The sequence below is a fragment of the Lolium rigidum genome, chromosome 1 (genome assembly GCF_022539505.1).
Source record: "Lolium rigidum isolate FL_2022 chromosome 1, APGP_CSIRO_Lrig_0.1, whole genome shotgun sequence".
Lineage (NCBI taxonomy): Eukaryota > Viridiplantae > Streptophyta > Magnoliopsida > Poales > Poaceae > Lolium > Lolium rigidum.
The window spans coordinates 48,890,368-48,913,199 of NC_061508.1; the positions used below are offsets into that span (position 1 = coordinate 48,890,368).

General features: G+C 43.1%; 3 protein-coding genes across 4 annotated transcripts; 1 reads left to right on the plus strand and 2 right to left on the minus strand.

Annotated features, from left to right (window-relative positions):
- Nucleotides 1-1,474: 1,474 nt before the first annotated feature.
- Nucleotides 1,475-7,148, plus strand: LOC124685313 (toMV susceptible protein tm-1(GCR26)-like). Of its 2 annotated transcripts, none has more exons than XM_047219658.1 (9): nucleotides 1,475-1,632; nucleotides 2,362-3,012; nucleotides 3,233-3,439; nucleotides 3,881-4,096; nucleotides 4,185-4,407; nucleotides 5,730-5,977; nucleotides 6,044-6,222; nucleotides 6,484-6,737; nucleotides 6,839-7,148. In XM_047219658.1, the coding sequence occupies exons 1-9, from the start codon at nucleotides 1,528-1,530 to the stop codon at nucleotides 6,988-6,990; spliced, it is 2,235 nt and encodes a 744-aa protein (XP_047075614.1). In that variant the 5' UTR covers nucleotides 1,475-1,527; the 3' UTR covers nucleotides 6,991-7,148. The 2 variants fall into 2 exon arrangements, with proteins under 2 accessions (XP_047075614.1, XP_047075615.1); XM_047219659.1 differs by having other exon boundaries at nucleotides 1,476-1,632; nucleotides 5,808-5,977.
- A 958-nt stretch (nucleotides 7,149-8,106) lies between these two features.
- Nucleotides 8,107-12,653, minus strand: LOC124707613 (protein POOR HOMOLOGOUS SYNAPSIS 1-like). Its single transcript, XM_047239282.1, has 10 exons — nucleotides 12,363-12,653; nucleotides 10,673-10,789; nucleotides 10,478-10,543; nucleotides 9,389-9,492; nucleotides 9,109-9,302; nucleotides 8,957-9,006; nucleotides 8,855-8,882; nucleotides 8,686-8,768; nucleotides 8,573-8,600; nucleotides 8,107-8,368 (listed from the first exon to the last, which is right to left on the minus strand). Exons 1-10 carry the CDS (start codon nucleotides 12,651-12,653, stop codon nucleotides 8,310-8,312), a joined length of 1,020 nt encoding a protein of 339 aa, XP_047095238.1. The 3' UTR covers nucleotides 8,107-8,309.
- Nucleotides 12,654-16,379: 3,726 nt separating this feature from the next.
- On the minus strand, nucleotides 16,380-19,647 carry LOC124685314. Its single transcript, XM_047219660.1, has 7 exons — nucleotides 19,452-19,647; nucleotides 18,695-18,878; nucleotides 18,552-18,598; nucleotides 18,445-18,475; nucleotides 18,305-18,363; nucleotides 18,192-18,219; nucleotides 16,380-17,800 (listed from the first exon to the last, which is right to left on the minus strand). The coding sequence occupies exons 2-7, from the start codon at nucleotides 18,753-18,755 to the stop codon at nucleotides 16,635-16,637; spliced, it is 1,392 nt and encodes a 463-aa protein (XP_047075616.1). The 5' UTR covers nucleotides 18,756-18,878; nucleotides 19,452-19,647; the 3' UTR covers nucleotides 16,380-16,634.
- Nucleotides 19,648-22,832: the final 3,185 nt, after the last annotated feature.

Consider the following 22,832-nt stretch of genomic DNA (forward strand, 5'->3'; position numbering starts at 1 on the left):
TTTGGAGGTTACTGATCATAGAAATTATTTTGGAAGTTGATGTAGACATATATGCATGAACGTGTGTCACTTCGATCGATATATTCGTAACGTTTTTTATGTAATATAATGGTTTCCTATATGTGTGCATTATAACGTGTTTCAAATGGAGGCGTGGTGGCAGACTCTACCGTGAAATTCCCTGCCGCGGCAGCGTTTTGGTGAAATTCCCTGCCGCGGCAGGGAAGGGCCCCAAAACGCTGTCGTGGCATAAACCTTTAGCACCGCTTCAGTTGCGAACCGGTGCTAAAGAGGCACCACGAACCGGTGCTAAAGGTCCTCCGCCCGGGCGCTCAGCTGCAGGCCACGTGGTGCCTCTTTAGCACCGGTTCGCAACTGAAGCGGTGCTAAGGGGGGCTTTAACACCGGTTGGTCAGCCGGTAAATATGCGCTTTACCAACCGGTGCAAAAGCCCCATTTCCACTAGTGTTGATAGCCGAACCGACTAACTGGTCCCACATAAGCCGGACCAACAAAATTTGACATGGTGTGGCCATTTAAGGAGTACAATTGAGGATAATATAAACATTAACAGGATAACGTTGCATAGGTAGACTGCGATGTTTTGGAGGCCGAGCTGATGGACGAAGCGGCGCCACTCCGGGATGCTTGGTGCCCACTCTAGACGGCGGCGCTCCTCCGGCGTCATCTGCGCGCGCCGCTCCTCGATGAGCAAGCGCAGCTGCGGTCCATCGAGGCGGCGGCACCGCGTAGCCGGCGTAGGACAGGTGTTAGCTGTGCGACAGGCGGTACTCCATCGGCACTGGCGGTGTGTTTATTCGACCGTGTGGGCTTTTGTACGATGTCTGGCCTTCTCGCCGCCTCGGTTTCTGGCGACGACCGCCATTACGCGTCTTTAAAAACGCCACCGACACCATGTCTCGCTGACGAGCAGGGTCCGCAGACGAACTCCGGCGTGGCGCGCCCATTCGGCACCCTGCATGAAGGGACTCGCACGAAGTTGCCAGTGGTTTTATTGAGCTCGAAACGGCGCCGTCGTTTTATTGCACGCGCCGGTGTGAGCTCAGTTTTGTCGCCGGCCCCCAAATTACTATTGAGGGTAGTATTGGGCTCCCCGGTGGAGATGAGGTTATAGCATCCAAGTATGTGCCATATGGCCATTACTTGTAAGACACAATCTAGTTTGAAACATCATGACGATCATTCTTGCTGGGAATTTAATTTTCTTCATAGATCAGCCCAGCAGTAAAGTAAGAATACAACATACTGTCTTCATACCCTTGCACACCTAAGTGTCTGGTAGTTAGCAACGAACGGACCTGAATCTGGTGGAATGTGCAATTACCTCAACACCGTCGTTGGAACTTGGAAGAATCGCAGTTCGATCTCAGATCACGCCTCACCCCGGTTCTCACTACGCAGCAGGCACGCACCCACCACTACACGGTCTACACCTACCCGACCCGCACATCCGCCGCGGTTCCCCCTGCTCAGCTCCCGGTCGATCTCTGCTCCGACTCGTCGGAAATGGAGGTGCTCTGCATCGGCACGGCCGACACCAAGTTCGAGGAGCTGCTCTTCCTCGCCGCTCGCCTCCGCTCCGGCCTCGCCGCCGCCGACTCCGCCCCAGAGGTACCACTACACTGTGCGCCTCTGTGTCTTTTCCTCGTCCCCTCATACACGTAGGTGAGGAGTTCACTAGTCTGCAATTTGACTTCCATTTGTCTGCCTGATGCGGTGGTTGGTTCCCCCTCTAAAACAGAGAGTACACGCATTTGATTTGGTTGTTTTGTTCCCACAAGGTTCTAGCTCCGCCTAGTTTAGAGCTGCACTGCAGTTTTGACTTTTGAGAGAGCTCCTTCACTGAACATCGAAGCTGGACCGCTGGACTTCTGTCTCTGCACGTCACACTCATGAGTAGATTTATGTTCCTTCAATTTAGCAATCAATTATGTTGCATTTTAAGCCTGTGGAAATTCCTTACTATAGTTGGTTATTATTGAACGTGTGACACAATATTGAAAATTCAGTTTCAAATGTTTTACTACCCACTCAAGGGATTCTTACACAACCCCCAAAGCGAAATTCTTGCTTAAGGATCAGAGCACACGAGCCCCTTCATTAATTTGTGTTAGCCACGCACAATATATTGTCTTAATGCTCGACCTTATACTTTGAGTAACAGGCAATCATTTGCCAAGTATAAACAAGTGCTACTGAACATGTCCTAAAGTAGAGCATCCAAACTTCTGGCGCACGCCGCATCTTTATGTGCACTGGGCATGCTCTTGGAGTTGTCCTGTGGATCTACTATTTTCTTGTTTTAACTCCAGCATAACTTGTGGTCTGTTGAAATGCTAGGTTCAAGTAAGCATAGTGGATGTCTCCACGACTAAAACAGCACCAACACAAGATTCTAAAGACATTCCAGTTATTGCGAGAGAGACAGTTCTCTCATGTTATCCGGATGCCAACCAACAAGATCTTCCGGATGACAGAGGTGAAGCGATAGTGCTCATGTCAAAAGCTCTTCAGAGCTTTCTGAAAAACAGATATGAGGGGGGTACACTGGTTGGTGCTGTTGGCTTAGGAGGAAGTGGGGGAACCGCGCTAATTGCTCCTGCTCTAAGATCCCTACCACTCGGAGTGCCTAAGCTTATCGTATCCACTGTCGCGAGTGGCAATACTGCACCCTATGTTGGGACATCTGACTTGGTATTGTTTCCTTCAGTTGTTGACATATGTGGAATAAACAGCGTCAGCCGTGCTATACTGTCTAATGCTGCTTCAGCTGCTGCTGGAATGGTACATGGGGTATTAATGGCTTCAGGTGAATCGGATGAAACAGACACAAAGCTGACTGTTGGTATTACGATGTTTGGCGTTACCACACCATGTGCAAATGCTGTCAAAGATAGACTGAGCAAAGAAGGGTATGAGACGCTTGTGTTCCATGCCACTGGTGTTGGAGGCAAAGCAATGGAAGAACTAGTTAGAAGTGGATTCATACAGGTAATACTTCCATGTGTTTCTGTACATTTATTTCCTTGTCTTGCTTATTTGCTGTAAGTTCCTAGCCAGCTGGCATAAGATTCTTTTTTTGGAAAAAAATCCTGTGGAAATTATATTTTTCAGTTCATGAACCCTGATGAACTCATTGTCAGATAAAAATTCTACTGATGTTAATTTTCTGTCTATGTTTCTCATCTTTCTTCCATTTGGTTGCATATAGGGCGTATTGGACATAACAACAACAGAAGTTGCGGACCACATTGTTGGCGGTATCATGGCATGTGATGAGACCAGGTTTGATGCAGCTATAGATAAAAATATCCCTCTTGTTCTCAGTGTTGGGGCCTTGGATATGGTTAACTTTGGAGCCCATGATACAATACCTTCTGCTTTCGCAGAAAGAAAGATCCATGTACATAATGAACAGGTTAGGCAAAGCATAACTGTCCAATTTTGGTCTTCATTTTTCTTCCTAAATTACCTTACAGGTTAGGATTCCTCTAGGATATCTGTAATGGGGGTACCCCCAGCCTCTGGTTCACGCCTGTTTGAGTCCTATTAAGATTGGGGTACCCCCATTTCGGAAAAAAAAAAAGGCGTGAACCAGAGGCTGGGGGTACTCCACACCTTTTTTTTTCCCGAAATTGGGGTACCCCCGGCCTCTGGTTCACGCCTGTGTGAGTCCTATTAAGATTGGGATTAGAGTAACTATATTCAAATTAATCCTATTTGTTAGTTAAGAAAATCCATCCTTCACATGTGAGCTCTAATTGCTACCGTATGAGTCTACTTTATGTTCTGTTATTTGTGAGGATTTCACATTTCCTGGTTCTCTTGCGGTGAGTAAAAGACCATGTAATTCTTTCAGATTTCGCTGATGCGGACTACCGTGGAAGAGAATAAGAAATGTGCTCAGTTTATTGCTGACAAGCTGAACAAATCTTTCTCCAGAGTTACTGTTTGCCTGCCACAGAAGGGTGTCTCTGCAATAGATGCACCTGGAATGCCATTTTATGATCCCGAGGCTACATCTGCACTCTTGGATGAGTTAAATACTCGTATTACCAAAACTGAGAATAGACAGGTTTCTTCATGTTACGCAATTTTCACTGCAATTTTTTATTTTAAAAAAAGAATCTTCCAATGAACTAATTTAGTAGGGTTGTTGATAGGTGAAGCTGCTTCCTTATCACATAAACGATCCTGAATTTGCCGATGCCTTGGTGGATGCATTCTTGAGTATGGATATAAAGGCCTCTGGTGACATAACTCGGAAAAACAACATGGTTGTGCCTAAGCAAGATGCAAATAAAAAAGAATCTTGTGCAGGAGAGAGGATTTTAGATAGTTCTATCATATGGAGACCTCCTATGGATTATCCTGATGCAAGACCAGGTTAGTGGTGATTCTATTTCCATCTATTATGGGCACAAAATTCTTATGCTCACACAAACAGACTGTTGACTAAAACAACTTTTAGTTCCTCAACAACAAAAATTGTAGAATGTTATCTGATAGTACTTTGTTATCTGATATGCTGCATTGCAGAATAAATCCCGCAGTGTGAAGTTATAATTTCATTTTTTTTACTTTCATAATTCGCGTATGTTTTTGTTGGAAAGAAAACACTAGGGTGGAACCCCCTACATTATAAATGGGAACCTAAATCGCGTCCACAAGAGTGTCATCATCATAACTAGGGAGTTGTAAGGATCGGCGTCATCTTGACATTTGTTCTAATACAAAACGATGTGCTCGAGAAAGTTCATTTGTGTATTTCCAATTGTTCAAAAGGCCAACATAGTTCTGAGTGACTACACATTTGGTGCTGTGATACAGTAATCTTTGGTCAGCTTCACCAGTTCTTCTGGACTTGATTTGGGGAAGACAGCAGGTTGTTGTCCAAGGATGCACAGCAATGGTAGCAGTAGTTAGGCGTACTCGTGGCTTGGACATGGTAGGCATTAGAACAGAAGCGTGTTAGGTGATAAGTTGATTGGAAATCTCAAAATATCAGTTTGCTAAGAGATAACATTCCTAAGAGCTAAGATCTCTGTACGTATGCCATCAATTTAGATAAGACTATTTGGAACTCCCTGTTCAAAGGGGCTCAATTGTTTCAAAAGGCATCATGTAGCACTAAACCCCCTGAAAACTGCCATGTTCAGCCGCAGCTGGAGATGAGTTCAGCGTGCACAGAGGGGCAAGTTTGGCTTACCTGCCTATTCTTTGAGATCACAACCAGAAATACACTCCTTATATGCTCTCTTGCATTTCCAGAGTACCAAACCTTGGTATTACCTCACATGTTTGTAGCCGAATTAGGATTAAGTTAAGCTGTTATTAACTGCGCTAAGAGTTCACCCTATTAGCAGATGTTATGCATGCATCCAAAAGGATAATTTCAAAACTCTAAAAGATTTCATAAAATATACAGAATTGGTGTGCATGGATGAAATAACTACAGAAGATCAGAAAGTATGTGTTGGATTCTAGGGTATAATGAGGATTCCACATCTTTTAGCCTCACGTGATACCAATCATGACAGAACAGATAATCAGTAGCTTCATAAGTGACATAAATCTCCATATTTCATTTTCAGCTTATTGTCTCCTTGTGAGTGCTCTTCATTCATTTCAGGTTTTGAGATCTATTGACATAATGCTAAAATTGTATGTCCTAATGATTCTAATGGCTTACTCTTCAATGCTGACAGAAACTTTGCAAAAGACAAAGTCAATACTGCATAGAATAAAGCAGCAAATCAGTGACGGTATTCCTGTTATTGGAGCAGGTGCTGGAACAGGCATATCTGCAAAGTTTGAAGAAGCTGGTGGGGTTGATTTGATTGTGCTTTACAATTCTGGGCGGTTTCGAATGGCTGGAAGGGGCTCATTAGCAGGGCTCCTACCATTTGCCGACGCAAATGCCATTGTACTTGAGATGGCCAATGAAGTGTTGCCTGTAAGTTTTATAGAGTAACAAACTTCGCTCTTCCTTTCCTGTCAACTGACTGATATGCTGATTTAGGTCGTTAAAGAAGTGCCTGTTCTTGCTGGGGTTTGCGCTACTGATCCATTCCGAAGAATGGATTACTTCCTGAAACAGCTAGAAGCCATTGGATTTTGTGGTGTCCAAAACTTCCCTACGGTTGGTCTGTATGATGGGAATTTCCGACAGAACTTGGAAGAAACTGGAATGGGGTACAGGTAGAACTCACCACATCCTTATTCTTGGATATGTGTTTTATCCATGGCATGGCATGGCATGATTGCATGAACAGAATCGGCACATGAAAAACTACGGTACTGAATTTTGTATATGGTTTCTGCCTCAGTCAGATTACGGTTAGCTTCCTGTTAAGGGGAAGATTTGCTTATTTGAAATCAAGTTAACTTCTAGTAGTAAAAGATGGCATGCATGTGAGTTTTTTTTCAAGATCATGTTAACTAGGTCTTGTCATTTGGCAGCATGGAAGTGGAGATGATCTCAAGAGCTCACAACATGGGTTTCCTGACGACTCCGTACGCTTTCAATCCAGCAGAAGGCGCTGCCATGGCCAAGGCTGGAGCTCATATCATAGTGGCGCATATGGGTCTCACAACAGCCGGGTCAATCGGCGCAAAGACAGCTGCAACTTTAGATGACAGTGTTGTTCGGGTTCAAGCCATTGCCGATGCTGCACTGGCTGTTAATCCTGACATCATCGTCCTCTGCCATGGAGGTACGCATTCTAATTTCTGCAGGCCTCGAGTAACAGATGCTATGTCGATGCTCTATGTTTATCACGCAAAATCATGTAATTCTCATGCACGATTCCATCAGGTCCCATATCAGGGCCACGGGAGGCGGAATTTGTCCTGAAGAACACTAGTAGGGTCCACGGATTCTACGGTGCTTCAAGCATGGAGAGATTGCCGGTCGAGCAGGCCATCACAAACACTATGAGGGAGTACAAACGCATTTCACTAAAATGAGGAGGGTTGCTTACAAGTGGGCATGTGAAGCCCGGTGTTCGTCGCTTTGTTGTCACATGTAAATTGATACCAAATGTACCTTTTGGAGTAATAATAATAATAATAACAATAAAGATATCGAAAAAACTGATCAATGTGATGTACTATGTCGCCCCTTGGGGGTGAAGGGACAGAATTATAAGAATATTTTTATTAAATAGATGATCATATATAAGGTGTTGTTTTGTTGCCAGTGCATCAGCAGTGTACTAACTGGAGGAGTAGCGGCAGAACGAGCATGACGTATAGTGGGATTAATACTCACTATGATCGAATGCACGCCGTTTCAGTGGGCTCTGGCTGTCATCCGACAGTTCCCCTGCACGGAGAAGAAAGCACGGACGGATGGGAGAAGCAAGAACCCGCCTTGTGCTGCTTGCTGGAGGTGAAGTGCGACAAGCACTCACGATCTCTGACGGAAGTCCAGCAGAGGCCGGGCGGCATGGGTGGATGACACTGACACGTTTGCAGCGGCGCACACCGCTGCACTCAGCCTCGCTGCTCGCGGAACCAAGGAAATCGCCGGTACACTCAGGTGCCTGGCCACGCTTGGCTCTGCCATGGAAGGTGCCAACCGGGAAGACGACATGCATACAGTCCGCACATCCCAGGAGCAAGCACTTCCTTCCATGGCAGTGCTGGTAGTTGGACGCTTGAGCCTGATGATCGCCAGGTTGACGAACAACACGCCATCTTCCTCCGGCAGCGCAGCAGCGGGCATTTTCGTGGACCGCATAACAGTTCATGCCTAGATGTGGGCAAACAGATGCACGAGCATCAGATTCTGACTGACGGGTGACTGGCTTGGAAATGCTACGGGTGAAGATGCACACAAGGATAAACATCAGCCAGATATATATTGGCTAAATAAAATCGAGACAATGAGCCTAAGTTGTGATTGAACACCATGATACGGCACAAATAACATAACTGAACACACCAAGATACAACACGAATACACAAAGAGGCTGAAAGGCAGCATACCCTCAATTCAGAGTAATAAGCTTACGAAAATAGTCGAGGACGTAAATGCCTGAAGCTTCTACATTAATAGTTTGTTAAACTGTAGGTGCTGGAGCTACATCAGAGAAAACATACTGCCTAATTCTTGCTAGTCCCACAATGTTATCATCTAGGTAGCTTGTAGCGATACAGCCACACAGGATAAGACTAGGTTTTCATTATAGGAGCAGTACCAACACTAGGCGAAGTACCATTAAATTGCTATATTGGTCAGAAGCAAGTATGGTCTTCCAGTGGCGTACAAGAGGTTTTGCCAACTAAAGTAACATGTCGCCACCCAGTTCATCAATGACTTTGTCGAGCGAGGCCAACATATCTAGGGGAAGCAAGAGTACTTAATCAATAGAAGCGTGTGAAATGAGGTTGAATGTACAGGTAGTATGAAAAATACAGGGTGTAGGTTTTCAAATTGGCATGCGTTAAGCACCGGAAATGCTAAGAAAGTCATTTCATGGTTTATTAGCAATTATCAAGGAATACTAAAAAATTACACCCATGGGAAGAGGAAGAGAAAACATACCATTGAAAGAGTCGCCGCCCCCATATGTCTACAGCAGTAAAAGTAAAACAGAACGTGTTAAAACATATATCTTAGTCTGGCGGATTAAAGAACAATCTTGACGAGCGAGATACCTTTATCCCTGCCAAAATATCATCAATCTCTTTAGCAGTAACCTTTCCTTTATCAGCAATCAATTCTGTACCAGCAACTGCAGCTGCAGCTATTATTACAGACAGGTCATGAAAAGATGGGATAAAACCATAAAAAATATAAGTAGCAATACAATTAGATTATATGTACCATCATGAAAAGTATCCAGTGTGCACGCCTGCAAAAACTGCAAACATTAAGAAAATTTCCTTGCATACCATCTGCAGGATTTACAAATAACCAGAGGATTACCTTTTCAGGAGCATGACCAGTTGCAGTCGCTGGACAGGGTACGTTTATATCTGAGTTACATGTGTTAAAATTTACTTAAACTAGACCAGCAGACATCAAAATGAAGATATTTACACTTTCAGAGTAAATTTATCAGATCATGATTTGCCTACCTTTCTCATTTTTTATGGAATAACCTGTCGGCATTTCAGAGTAGCTATGAAGGTAACCGGAGTAGCTGCTATCGATATTTGTAGCCAGAGGAGATGGAAGAACAGACTGGTCTTTCTCCTCAGGGTAGCCTAATGAAGATGCATCTGTCCTGTGATCAGAAGTTGGCTCCTCAAAGCTTGCCACCTCATCAGGCCTGGGCATAGAATATGATGTTATCAAAGGCATTATTTCCCCCATGTGACAAACATGATCCTTTTTTGCTTACTTATTAGTTATTACCTGTATTGAGGTCCATCAGAAGCAATATGTTCAGATGATGATGAATCTTCATACACGCAGTCGCTTCCAGATGGTATGACATCCATGGTGTTGCTTGAGAGCTCCTTTAAAGTTCATCGAACAAATGCATTTAGTGCTTGACAAATCATAAGACCTTACACAGTGAAGGCATATGTTGCCTAATACTAATTCTTATTGCTCACTCCCTCCAAGAAAATCTGTAACTAGCATGGAAGGTAAATATTATTACCCGACTCCCATGCAAAGTAAATTTGAACCAAAGAAATCTGAATTGTGCAGTGATAGTACTAGCACAGCCGCTATTACCCCTTTGCCAAGCAAGTTTGGCTCAAGGCTTTGGCTTGGTTGCGTTTGTCCTGCCGTACGCCACGGGACACAGATGATTCTATCTTCACTTGGCTGGTGGAAGCGAAGCAAACGACGCCCAAACCTCTCCGCAAAGGGCTGGGATCTGCAGCGCTGCTCTTGCCATGGATGATTTGGAAGCACAGAAACGACTGTGTTTTTGAGGGAGCACGGCCATCTGTGCACGACCTGATGTCCAAAGTCAAGGACGAAGCATCCCTCTGGGCTAAGGCGGGTGCTATGGGGCTTAGGGTAGCGCTGCCGGCGACCTGGGATGTGCACTGAGTAGCCGAGTGTGTATATTGTATGCTGCCTCCTAGGAGGATTGTAAACTTTCTATCTTTTCAATGAAATGAGACGCAAAGGTCCTTTGCGTTTTCTCGAAAAAAAACAAGGTGATAAATGAAGGTAAGCAAACTTCGGTAACAGAGAGCCAGTATAGTATGTCAAAGGCCGAAAAGCATCCAGTCACTAACATTATGGTACTCATCTTCACACATTAAAGCAGCCAAGTAGGGATGTGTTGTGTACCATTGATAAAGAAATAGATAAAATCTTTCAAAACAAGGCGCAACTTAAGAAATGGTGGTGAATACAACGAAAAACATTTCGAAGGTTGCTGTACGGCGTACAGCTACTAGTATTGTATTTATTGTGAATCTACAACTACTTAAGCCATGCATGAATAACATCTGAAGATAACAGAAAGATAGAATATTGCACCTTCACACTATTCAAGAATGATTCTGCATCACCTAGATGTGGGAAACGTACAGCAAACTTCTGGATCTGCAGAAAAATCAATGGTATATATAATTTTGTCAAATTTATGTGCAGACACATTCCATACGAAAAAATTACAACAACAACAACAATATCATTCGTCAGAATAGCATTTGGTATTGCAAGAAAACATGCCTGCTTGGACCTATCACAAAAGCTCACGAACACAACCCTGCTCCCTCTAACTGGGCACTCTGTCACGCATGCAACTTGTGGCCATGAGAAGTTGAGGATGGAGACATAGTGCTCCTCCTGTGCCATGAAAAATACCTTAAATTTAAGTTATTAGGACAGAAAAAAAAACCATATGACCAAACAGAAAAGAACAATGTGTTACAGCTAGTGGACTCTCCTCATTTTTCCAGCCTCAATAACTTCTCTCGAACAATATTCGATCAAGGATTGTGCAAAACTTAATACCATTAAGGTTAAAAAAAATCTTAATACCATCGTGGGGGAACTTTGTGGCGAGATGAGCAGTGCTAGGTATGATCACAATACCACATTCTCACTTTTAGAGGTAAGAGGTTTTTGGAAACTTCCTTTGAGAGAACTGTACTTGTTCAACCATGAAAATGTTCAGCCAACACAGTTCAGTTCCAACTTTCAAGTAATGGAATTTCCAGGGTTGCTCCCTCTTATACATTAGGGACCCCAATTAAACGAATATCAATCTTGCTCTGACCAAAGCTCATAAATGATTCCAGGTAACACGAGTTTATCTCCAAGCATAACAGTTCATTGAGTAACACGAAAATGAGAGAGTATTGGATAACTTGAAGAAGAGATTTAAACTGTGAATTCAAAAGGAGAATAGAATAATTTCATTTTTTTGGAATGCGCAGAACAACCATGCATTCTTTCATTCATGGAAAAGGCAAATAATTGGGTTCAGAAACTATCTACAACCTACCCATGTCGTCCAAATAATCTAGTAACAAATAAATGCAGTCAGAGTTCTTCCACCTCCAAGGAACCATTTTTTGAATTTCCTCCTAAATCACATTTCTGGCCTTGTGGAGTATTTTACTTTCCAAACAGAATATAAGATTCGCAAATTTGTAGGTTTTAATTTAGAACCTAACTAAAAGTAAAAAATTGACACAAAGTGAACACAAATTTCCCATAATACGATGATCAAGGCAGGTTACAAGAAAAGAAAGATGAAAAACTACATTAAATGAGAACATGCTGCATCATGGTAGGCTACAACAGAACAAACAAAACAAAACAGTGACAGTAGGGAAAACCAACATTAAATCAGCAAAATACAACACAGCATAATCTCACAAACACTGAACAACTTGTTTGGTTAACATTTGGCACATCAATCAGTTCAACAAGCATCTCTTGTTTCAAATGCGAAATCATCTGAAGACAGAGGTGGCTATGAACCTATTGAGCAATGTTGTGGCATCCAACAGTGCTAGCCTACAAACAACCATGAACAATCATACTTACCCTGCAACACAATGCAAAGACACACAATCCATATCGCAAACTCTTGAAACAATCAACAGCAGAGCACCAGCAAGCACACCGAAGAGCAATGCTGGGTCACCGAATGCTCGATCTAATGCAGCAAACTGGTTGAGAACTTACGACGATACAAAAAAAACTATCAAGAACAGAGCAGCCAAACCAAACCAACGGTCTCGAGTTCTACAAACAAATCAACTCAGGGCAGCAGTAACAGGCATTTTTCAGATGCCTCCGTCAAACATTCCTGCCTAGATCAGACTGGCAAGCAAGCAAACATGTAACATTACAAGCGAAAATTAATACGACCAGAAGGGGGAAAGAGGGGGGCGGTTTCGGTACGGACGTAGACGACGTCGCCGATGGAGACGGTGAGGACGTGGGCAGCGAAGGAGTGGCTGGGGCGGGAGATGCAGAGCGCGGCGGTAGAGGCAGCCGGGAGCCAGGTCCCGTGGAGGCGGTTCCTGCCGCGGGACACAAAACGGAGGCCGGGGGGCGGCGCCGTCGAGGGGCTGCGCCGCGGCGTCGCGAAGTAGCGCGCGAACTCCACCTCCCACCTCTGGCTCCGCCGCTTGCCCCCCGCGGCATCCGCGCGCGACGTGGGGAGCTCCCTGCTCCTGCCGCCGGAACCCGCCATGGCGACGACGATGATGGGGAGAAGGTGGTACGGAGGCTTGCCGTTTTGGGAAGTTGGGGTTTTTAGAGCAGAATTTGGTGTTGAATGGCGGAGGTGGATGTAGCTATTCCGGCATCTGCATTAGGTTTTTTTTTGTTTTAGCAAATCCAGCATCTGCATTACTACTGCATTATAGTAGCCCTCGTCTTAGAGCCACAAAGGCCAAATGGGCCTTGCCCAATTCTTGCAGGGTGTGTTTTGTTTGAGCCCAACAACATTTATGTTATTCCATCCATCCATAAGAGGATGCCTGCTCAAAAAAATAATCTATAAGAGGGTGTTGGAGATTTGCCTAATTTTGAATGTATCTATACTAGGGTGAAAACATAACGGATAATTTCCAACCAACCGACCAATCGAAGGCTTGCGGAGGGTGAAAATGGATTCGGTCTGATAGTTGATGGATTCGTTCACGGATATAGCTAGTAGTTAGCGAATACAGAAAAGGATATGATTTTACTAATATCCGTTCGTATCTGAACATATATCGTATTTCACAGTTATATCCGATCAATATCCGGCAATTAATACATCAAATATTTGGCCCACTAGTATATAAAATTTCAGCCCATTCCACAATTGGCGGCATCTGTATATATACCCTAACATTGTAACCCTACCCTCCTTCAATTCCCCATAAACCATATCCCTGGTCGCTAGCTCCTTGTAACACTTGCCCCTAGCTTCTAGGCCCTAGTAGCATCTATTTCCTATTTGTAGAAGAATTTTTACAAGGTAATTTTACTCGACTAGTTGGTCCTATTTTATTTTCAAAGATAGATCCGACAAAATGTTCATCCGCAGCCGAACCGTATCTGCCCCGTATTTGGACCGTAATCATAACCGATAGGCTCCGATTTCATATATGTATCCGCACACTATCTGCTACGACTCTGAATCCATATCTGTACACTATCCCCTCTGATTTTGAATCCAAAAAAATATGGATACGAATATGTATGGTTTCACTACTATTATACCGTGTTCGCTCCGTTTTCGTCCTAATCTATACACTAAATGTGTCTAGATGCATCTAAATTTAGACAAACTTGCCACATTCTTATATAGACATAAGTAGTAGTAGTAGCTATAAAATTTTAGCCAACATTTTGTGTGCCATGAGTTGGCCAAATTGGCAAAAAAAAATTGAACTGGGGTCAGGAGGCGGAGATGGTGGGGGCAACCAGCACAAAAAGGGTGAAGAAGAGCCCCTTTTAGTGGAGGCTTTGGGAAAATTTGGATGCCTCCCTATTTTGGGCTCTGAAGGGCCCTGTTACACTTGACTTTTGCCCCAACTCCTTCATGGAGATACTCTTAGATTGGGTTGGCAACAAATGAGTTAAATAAAAACATGTCTTTATTGTATTGTCTCAACTTCACAAATGACTTTTCGAGCTATATAGGCATCTTATGGGTTAAAATAATCCTCTTCCAAAATGAACTCAAAATTTTTGTCAAGATTAATTTCGAAGCCATTGCTATCTCGTGTCGATTGAAAAGAAGCTACCTAGGAGGTGCTTCTCAAGCTTCTATTTTTACGTAAAATACTTCTTTCCTGAAATACCCCTCTACCTACCATTGTGAAAATGGCATCCACCCATCAATCATTTATTTCTCCTCTCGCTGGACCGATTCGCTTATTCTCCACCCAAACACTAAGCGGTCTAGGGTTCCTAGTCCGCCGCCGCCACTCTCCATCGCCCAATTCCCCCCTTCTTTGCACTCTGTTTCTCGGTCACCCAATATCCCCGGCCTTTGCTCTCTATCGCCCGACGCCGATGTCGACTCCTAGGTTTACCCTTGCGCATCTCCTTCCCTCCTAGGTGCCGCTCAACGTGCCTCGACCAGGATCCTGCCAAGAGGTCACACACATTGGTCAGGTTGCATAGTTTTCCCCTTTCTTCCAATCGTGTCCCGGCAACCTGAGCATGCATATGATTTTTCTGGTAGTTCAAAACATTGTTAGTAAAAGGAATAGGAAACACTTATTACTCATTCATGTCCCCTTTAGGAAAGAACTAGTGGCTATAAGTTATTGTTTTCATTGTTGTCAACTTTTTATTCTTAACCTGGCTGCTGACAAATGATAGGTCCTAGTATGCGATGTTCTCCCTATGTGTATGGTACCTTGATGATTGATTGCTACTAGATACATTGTTATTATTGTGACCGGTTTTGTTAGTAAGAAAACTTGTAATACTTTGATGACCTTCCTTTTATTTGACATCTTCTCATGTATCACTAACACCTTCTTTTTATTGTAATATTTAGTATTTGATGATGTTAGTAAAAAGTTATTGTTCATATCTATGATAAACACAAGATAAACTATGTACTACAAGTTAAATCTCGCACAATTACAGCTAGGGACATTATAGACATTGCCACAAATAACTCAGAAAAGAAGCTGAGGTGATAAAATCTAAAATAACTAGTCTTTTGTTCCTCTAAAGCTTATTTCCTTCACATGTTCTCTCGGGCAGCTAAACCTAAGTTATTTCTTCACAAGCCCTAGCTCGAAAGAACTGGCCATGAGTTAAGTTTTATACATATAGTCAACATTTTAAAAACCTTGTCATCATCATTTTAAACATTTATATTGGAAACTTGGAAATCAAGTGACAAGTTATTGTCATGGGAAGTATTTACATAATATTACAAACTTTTATGAATTTTTTACATAATATTTACATAAAATTAGCAGTCTAAGATACATCTGTAAAACATATTGATGTCAAATACGCTATTTATTTATATGTTGGAGGGATGATTTGAGAAATCCAGAGCAAAATTTAAATTTAGACTCTGCATTAAAATGGCAAAACGAAACAAAAACTCTTGGCAAATGGAGCTAGTTTATCTAAGCACCTACGAGAGGTGATTGCATTAGAGTTTACATATGTGCTTAATATCTCGTTTCAAACAATCAAACATAAGCACCTTCCGTTGTACGTGGCAACATGCCCTAATACATGTTACCATAGCATATGTTATACAAGTATTTAGAAGACAAAATACAAACAGTAGAATTCTTAGATGATGATTCGCAAAAAAAAGAATTCTTAGATGGCCAGGCATATACTTTTTTATTACATGACAGCCGTATATAGTTAAAAATATATATTACATAAATCGTAATATAGCATTCTTATATTTTCATGTAACTTTTTGAAGTTATATTAGTTTTACAATTTGTTATACTGATACTGTTAGGACAAAGAAAGGTGGTATGTTGGATACTTTGATCACGTCCAAGGCGACAAGCTTTAAGGAGGAACGGTATTTGCCTATTGCTCTTTTCTTTCTGGATTGTGTATTTATCTATATAAACCTTTCTTTAGCAAATATCTACTTGTATCTACACTTCTACAGTAATATGTTTGAATTTATTTCTTGGAACTTAGAAAATGGTTAATTTAAGATCTAAAAATCAAGAAGAAGACCTTACACGCAGAGAACATGAGTAAAAACTTGTGTTCCTAAATTTCAGTACTGAAAACAAGCCTTTCTATAAATTATAATTTGCAAGCTGGTAATGCATCTGTTAAATTTAAAGTACAAAGTTATGGCCTGTCTGTTTAAAAACGGCCAAAGTTGTCAAAATTACAGAGCAGCAAACACATAGAGGCAGCAATAATTAAAGAAAAATTGTGGAAATTTGAACATCCAAGTCAGCAGATAACCAGATTTGTTGTAAACACCTTTCAAACTATCAGGAGAAACTGTAGATTTCAGGATGTTCACAGGCTAAAACGGCAGACAAAGTACAATGTGTAGTTGTACAGTTGTACTAAAACCACGTCACAGTCAAATCACTTTAATATATGGGCACCGGATCGCTAATATCCTAAGATCCGCCAGACTTCACTTTGTAACAACACAGTTAATCGTCTATCGTAACACCTCTATGCAACCCACCTCTATGCAACAGCATGATTTGATCTATAAACCAAATAATACATGATTTCCTACTGCTGGCACGCCCTCTGTTGAAGCAGCCAATCCAGATGGAGGCTCAGACGGAAGCAGTTGTTGACGCACTACAGCAGAGTGCTGCTTCATCGTCGCACTCTCAGGTGATTTCGGATGGTCCGAACTGGCAGCGGTGACATGAATAATGCCTGTCTCGGGTGTGTCATTTGCAGGCATGGCAGACATGTTAATATTCTCAGAGACACCAGCTGCAGGTATGTCAGGCACGATAACATTCTCAGAGACACCAGCTGGCTCAACCGTGCTCTTTGCCTTCTTGGTTTTCTTGCCTGCGGTCTTCTTGGCCCGACGTTTCGGCTGTGGTGCTGGAAGCACTCCATCAGCAGAATCGCTGCCATTTGACATGCTCTTCCTATGTGTAGAGCAGAAATCCATCCCCCATTTTGAGCTTGCACTACATCCTTCAAACTTGCAACGTCTACCGCCACCATGCTTGATGCAGAAATCACTCCGCCCTTGTGCACTCTTTCCGCACCCTTCAAACTTGCAACGCCTCCCCCCACCATGTGCAATGCAAAAATCTGTGTTTCCTTGAGCACCTTTTCCACATCCATCATGTTTACACCTCTTGCCACCACCATGCCTCACGCAGCAGTCAGTTCGGCCTTGACTGCTTCCACATGCAGCGTTGGAACATCCAGTGACTGAACAGCGTTTGCCTCCTCCATGACCAATGCACAGAGGTGTGCCTCCATGTGCACCCTTGGGACAACCTTGAACCATACATGCCTTTGAACCACCGCTGTGGACCTTGCAGTACACTGTATTTCCCTGGGATCGCTTGCTGCATCCTTGGTAATTGCACATCACAACTTCACCATCAGGATTATCGACGCCTGTGCGGCCGATAACATTTCCAGCATTTTCCATCACTCTAAATCCCCCATCTCCTTCATACTTGGCTGAACCTTCTGATTTAGTGAATGGTACTGCACTGGGACCAGGTTCACTATACGGGTGGCCTCCACCATGGGACATGCACAAAGCTATGCCATCTGGTAGGATATGAGGACAGCCAACCACCTGACAATGTTGGCCTACACGGTGATTTTTGCAGAACACTGTCTGCCCTTCAGCAACTTCTTTACACCCGAGTCTCTGGCAGCGTAGAACGGCTGTTTAATAAGAAAAAGAGAGCCTAAGAAAGACGCAATACGTTACAGAAACTACATGAATATTGATTTTATCGAAGAAAGAATTCGAGTTAGCCAACTATGTATGCCGCTCTATACAGTCTGGTCTTATCCAAACTGCCAAATCAATTGGTGTAAGACCATAAATATATCTAAAAATTGCTAACTTATGATGAAAACACCGATATAACACACCAAGATAACTTGAGCAAATAGAAATTTTCCAACGAAAGGGTTGTAGTATTCGAACATCATTGCAAAAAAAAAGGACTAACTGTTATATCTTCTTTTGAAAATAGTGGGCTCTAGAACAAAGTGAATGTTTGGACAAGTGCATAGACTTTGGGAAAAATAAGTACAGAAGAACACATACCAGAAGAAGAATCATCCGCCATACGCTTCTGTATGGAAAATTAAAACACAAACATCTCAGAAAAAAAACATTTTAGAGTGGACAATATTAACGAGAAGACAAAGGCAGCTTACATTTAACTGCGTCATATTGACACGCTCTGCGAAGCTGATTTGTTTATTAGCATATATACCTATACCAAGTACAAAATTGTTGATGAAACAGATATAGTAGTTTACACAGTCAGAAAGTAATGTCAGTAGTTGTACAATACCTTGGTTAAAAGAAGAATCCATGACATATACCTGCATGGAGCATTTAATATGTTACAAAAACAAATAGTAATTTGTGAATAATTATGAGTAGAACGTTAGACATTACCCCTTGCTGAGAAGAATGGCCATGTCCAATCATTGAGGTCTGTTGCCCTAAAAGATAAATGCATACATATTAAAGCACATTGAAAGCCATAAATTTCAGCTTGAATGCTGCAAGAAGGCTCGGTAAGTAGCATTTTAGCTAACCTTGCAGGTTATGAGTTGGATTGCCTGCCTGTGACATAGAAAAAACAGGTGGACCAGACATTGGCTATATCGTGAAAAATAAGAGCTTTATCAATACAGCCCAGTTGTTCCTTGTGGTAATCGAGCGCTGGTATCTGTCTTTTAAGCTCCAAGGAAGTCACCAATGTTTTGCAGCTCATCAAATCTACATAGAGTGCAGTGTATCAGTTAGAGATACATAGTGCATGACATTATAGTCTAACAAATTTGAGTTTGTCAGTTAGCAAACCCCCTGGTTTCAGTTCAGGTTTCTGAGGGAACAAGTGGCGTCCAAGAGTTGATTACAAGTATATCATACATGGCATGGTGAAAAACAACATGGTATTTTAAAAACGGAAAGCTTTACAGGCATAGACCCTAAATTGTTCACAGAGAAGTACATAAAACCCTAAATTGTCTAATTGATTCCAATCATTGCAAGTAATAATCAAATCCCTAGTTCTTGACAGAAAAAATAACCGGTTATCCTCGGAGAACATGTGCAGCATCTGATTCCAAAACATGGTAATCCCCACATGATCAATTAATCAATTAAATGGCAATTCAAAGTTCTATAATGCTCCATCTATCGTGTGATAGCAACGAAATTGTGCAATGTCTTCCATGCAAACCAGAGGGGGCAGATATTAGATGGTGTGCCGGATGTGCAGCGGCACGCCCAGATGCTGCGGAAGGTCAGTGGGATTTAACTAATCGCTGGATCAAAACAGCATCATACCTCGGAACCAATGACAAAAGAATTGCGGACGGGGTGGAGACGGCAGGATCTGGATGGGGACGACGAGGAAGAACGGGGACGAAGATGGCGGCGACTCGTCGGAGGCGGGGGGCGCGGGATCGAGACGTCGGCGGTGACGGTACAGCACGGCGGCAGATGTAGGGCACGGTGGTTAAGGTTGACTATCAGGAGAGATTTAGAGCCGCTTTTTTTTTCTTTTTGGCGTTGATTTAGCCTGGGTAGGTCAGGGCTCGGCAGGGTTTTTTTTTTCTCGAGAACTAGGAAATCAACGGGCCGATCTCGAGTATAGGGGACATGATAAGGATCGGCTTCGGTTAAATGTGTCAACGAAGGCCCAAAACCAAAAGACCGAAATAACTAAATTTTAGGGTTTGAAAGCCTTTTTATACTCCATGTTTCGCCAATCTCCACAGGAACACACGAATTTTGGATGGAACCTTGCACTTCCAAAGTTTTGTCCACAATTTTCCTTCGTCAGCTCACGACGAGGATGTTGTCCTGCCTGATCCTCCCTCGTCCTCTTAATCATCGTCAATGTTCCATACGCTGATTCGATCAGCGAAGACTCCCGACCTCTCAAAGTGCCAAGCCCAGAAGTTTGGTATTCGATATCCATAGGCACAAAGAACTCCACGAGCTTTGCTTGATCCCACGTTGTCGTCGACATATCAATGTAGTCACTGACCTTCCTTGGTGCACCTAGTTTGCGTGGTGCGACTGGTCTAAGACGTTCATTCCTTGGAAGCCAGTTGTCAGTCCAAGCATATGTATCCTTGCCATCGCCTATCCTTCAAATTAGGCCGGGTCTAAGAGCATCACGACCCTCCATGATAGCTCGCCATTCCTGTGAAGGGTGTGAACCAATCTCAGTGAGATCACAATCTGGAAAGTAACACGCTTTAAGAACCCATGCACTTAAAGACAGAGGCTCCTATAGGAGTCGCCCCGCTTTCCTCGCAAGCAAAGCGAGGTTCAACAGCTAGATAGCGTGAAAACCCATTCCTCTAGCATATTTAGGTTGTCTCATCCCCTCCCACGAGACCCAACAAGTGCGCCTATTACCTTCCTTGCCGCCCCACCAGAACTTTTGCATCATGGCATTGATATTCACATAGCCCTCTTGATAACTTGAAACAAGACATAGAGAAGGTTGGAACTGCCTGAGCTACTGATTTGATCAAAATCTCCTTTCCTCCCACTAACAGTGACATGGGTATACCATATTGGGTACTCGATATTACTATCCTTGGATCCAAGAGGGAGTCTAGAAGGCCCATGAAGCCTAAGAGAAGTTGAAGCCTAGAAGTTAGACAAAAATAGGCAAGTTTTGGTCACGTCGGGTAAACCGACATATAGCATGTAATCGACTCGGGATCGGACTCTAGGACCTAGCCCACTATATAAGGGCTAGGAGGAGCCACCGGGGAGGAGATCCGGAACCTCTGTAATACCAGGCATCGTTGCAAACCCTAATTCCAATACAATCTCGGCGACTTTTAGCCTCCAATCTACTTTCGTCGGATACCTCGTTTGTCTGACAAGTCTACGAAACCACCAGCGCTCTCTCTTTCCAAAAATCCAAGTTCATACTTATGGGCATTGCCGAGGTCAACCCTCGTCAGACAACAACTGTTCCAGCCAACCTAACACCTTCTTCCAAACTTTTATCTTTCAAATACTTAAAAGCACCACTCTTGGATCTTCCCACATCACACGACAAACCAAGATATTTCTCATTTAGGATCTCCCTGTACGTGCACCATGAGCTCAGATTGGATCACCTCCTTAACCATATTCGTACAACCTTTACTAAAGAAGATTGAGGACTTATCCATGTTTATGTGTTGTCCTAAGGCGTTATAGAATTTTCTCAGGAAAATGGACTTGAAAGCCTTTTTATATTCTGAAATTGACAAAAAAATATCACACTTCATCAATAGAAAAAGGCCATTGTTTGCATGGTTTGAGCAAGTAGAACAAGGCTTTGGTTAGGCAGTTCCGACGAGCATTTTAAACTGGCCGAGATATAGATCTAGAAAGGAAGAGAAGAACGATATTGGAGGGAGAGAATACCTCTTTTAATGTGCAAGCATATGTCAGCCAAATGCCCTAGAATCCAGTGATGCAAGTGGTCCATCATTAAGGTACCCTCTACCCTATTTAGTCCAAAAAGTAAACTAACTTTTATCCATGATATCATCTAGTTAGTTCATTTTTTGACCAAAGAGGGTAAAAAGTACCCTAATGGCGGACCACTTGCATCTATAGAATTCACATATGATCATATGTGAGTATAGCAGCAAAACTAGTGTTTGTAGAGTCCTTGTGAGGGCGACTAGAGAAGCTGCTGAGATTTTACTAGAGTCACACACCACTGCAATGATCTCTTGTCGGAGTCCCCACCCTATAGTGCCACATACAAGGAAATATTGCGGTAGGCCACATCGTAGGGTGAGCTTGTTATCACCAGAATTTGACCGGATCAGAGGTGGGCCGCGATTAAGATGGGCTTGAAGAATATACATGGAAGATATACATGAATCGGCCTTGTATACAAAGTTTGGGCTAGTTTGCCCGTGTATCTGTAAATATAGTAGGATACGTGTCGGTTAGGTAGAATTTGGCTCGTGCACGGTTGGGATTACTCCCACGTTAGAAAGTCTACGGACTATAAATATGTATCTAGGGTTTACGAAATAAACAACAATCACGTTCACCACAAACCAATCTAGGCGCATCGCCAACTCCCTTGTTTCGAGGGTTTCTTCCGGGTAAGCATCATGCTGCCTAGATCGCATCTTGCGATCTAGGCAGTACATGTTTATTCGTTGTTCATGCGTTGCTCGTGCTGAAGCCTTGTTGATGGCGAGCAACGTAGTTATCATAGATGTTTTAGGGTTAGCATTGTTTCATCGTATCATATGCTCTCGTCCGTGCAACCCTTAGACGTCTAGCCGCCCTTACACCTATCTTAGGTGTAAGGGCGGCACCTCGCTTGATCATTATTTAGTAGATCCGATCCGTTATGATTGCTCCTTGTTCTTCAAGGATTAGTTTAATATCCGCATAGTTAGGCCTTACAAACGGGTTGAAGGATCCAGTGGCACGTAGGGTGTAGTTTGCTAGCCCTAGACAAGATGTTCCGGGGATCAACTTCATGTTGGTTTTTAGGCCTTGTCTAGGGTCGGTTTATGACCACCGTGTGTGGCCGCCGGAGCTCAATCACGCGTAGGATGTTCCGATTATGTGGTGAAAACCCTAAATCGTCGTAGGTCGTTTTAGCTTTATTTTTATCAAGCGGGACCACCATGTGATCGTACACCTCGTACGAATCATGGGTGAATCGGCTCCTTGAGCCGA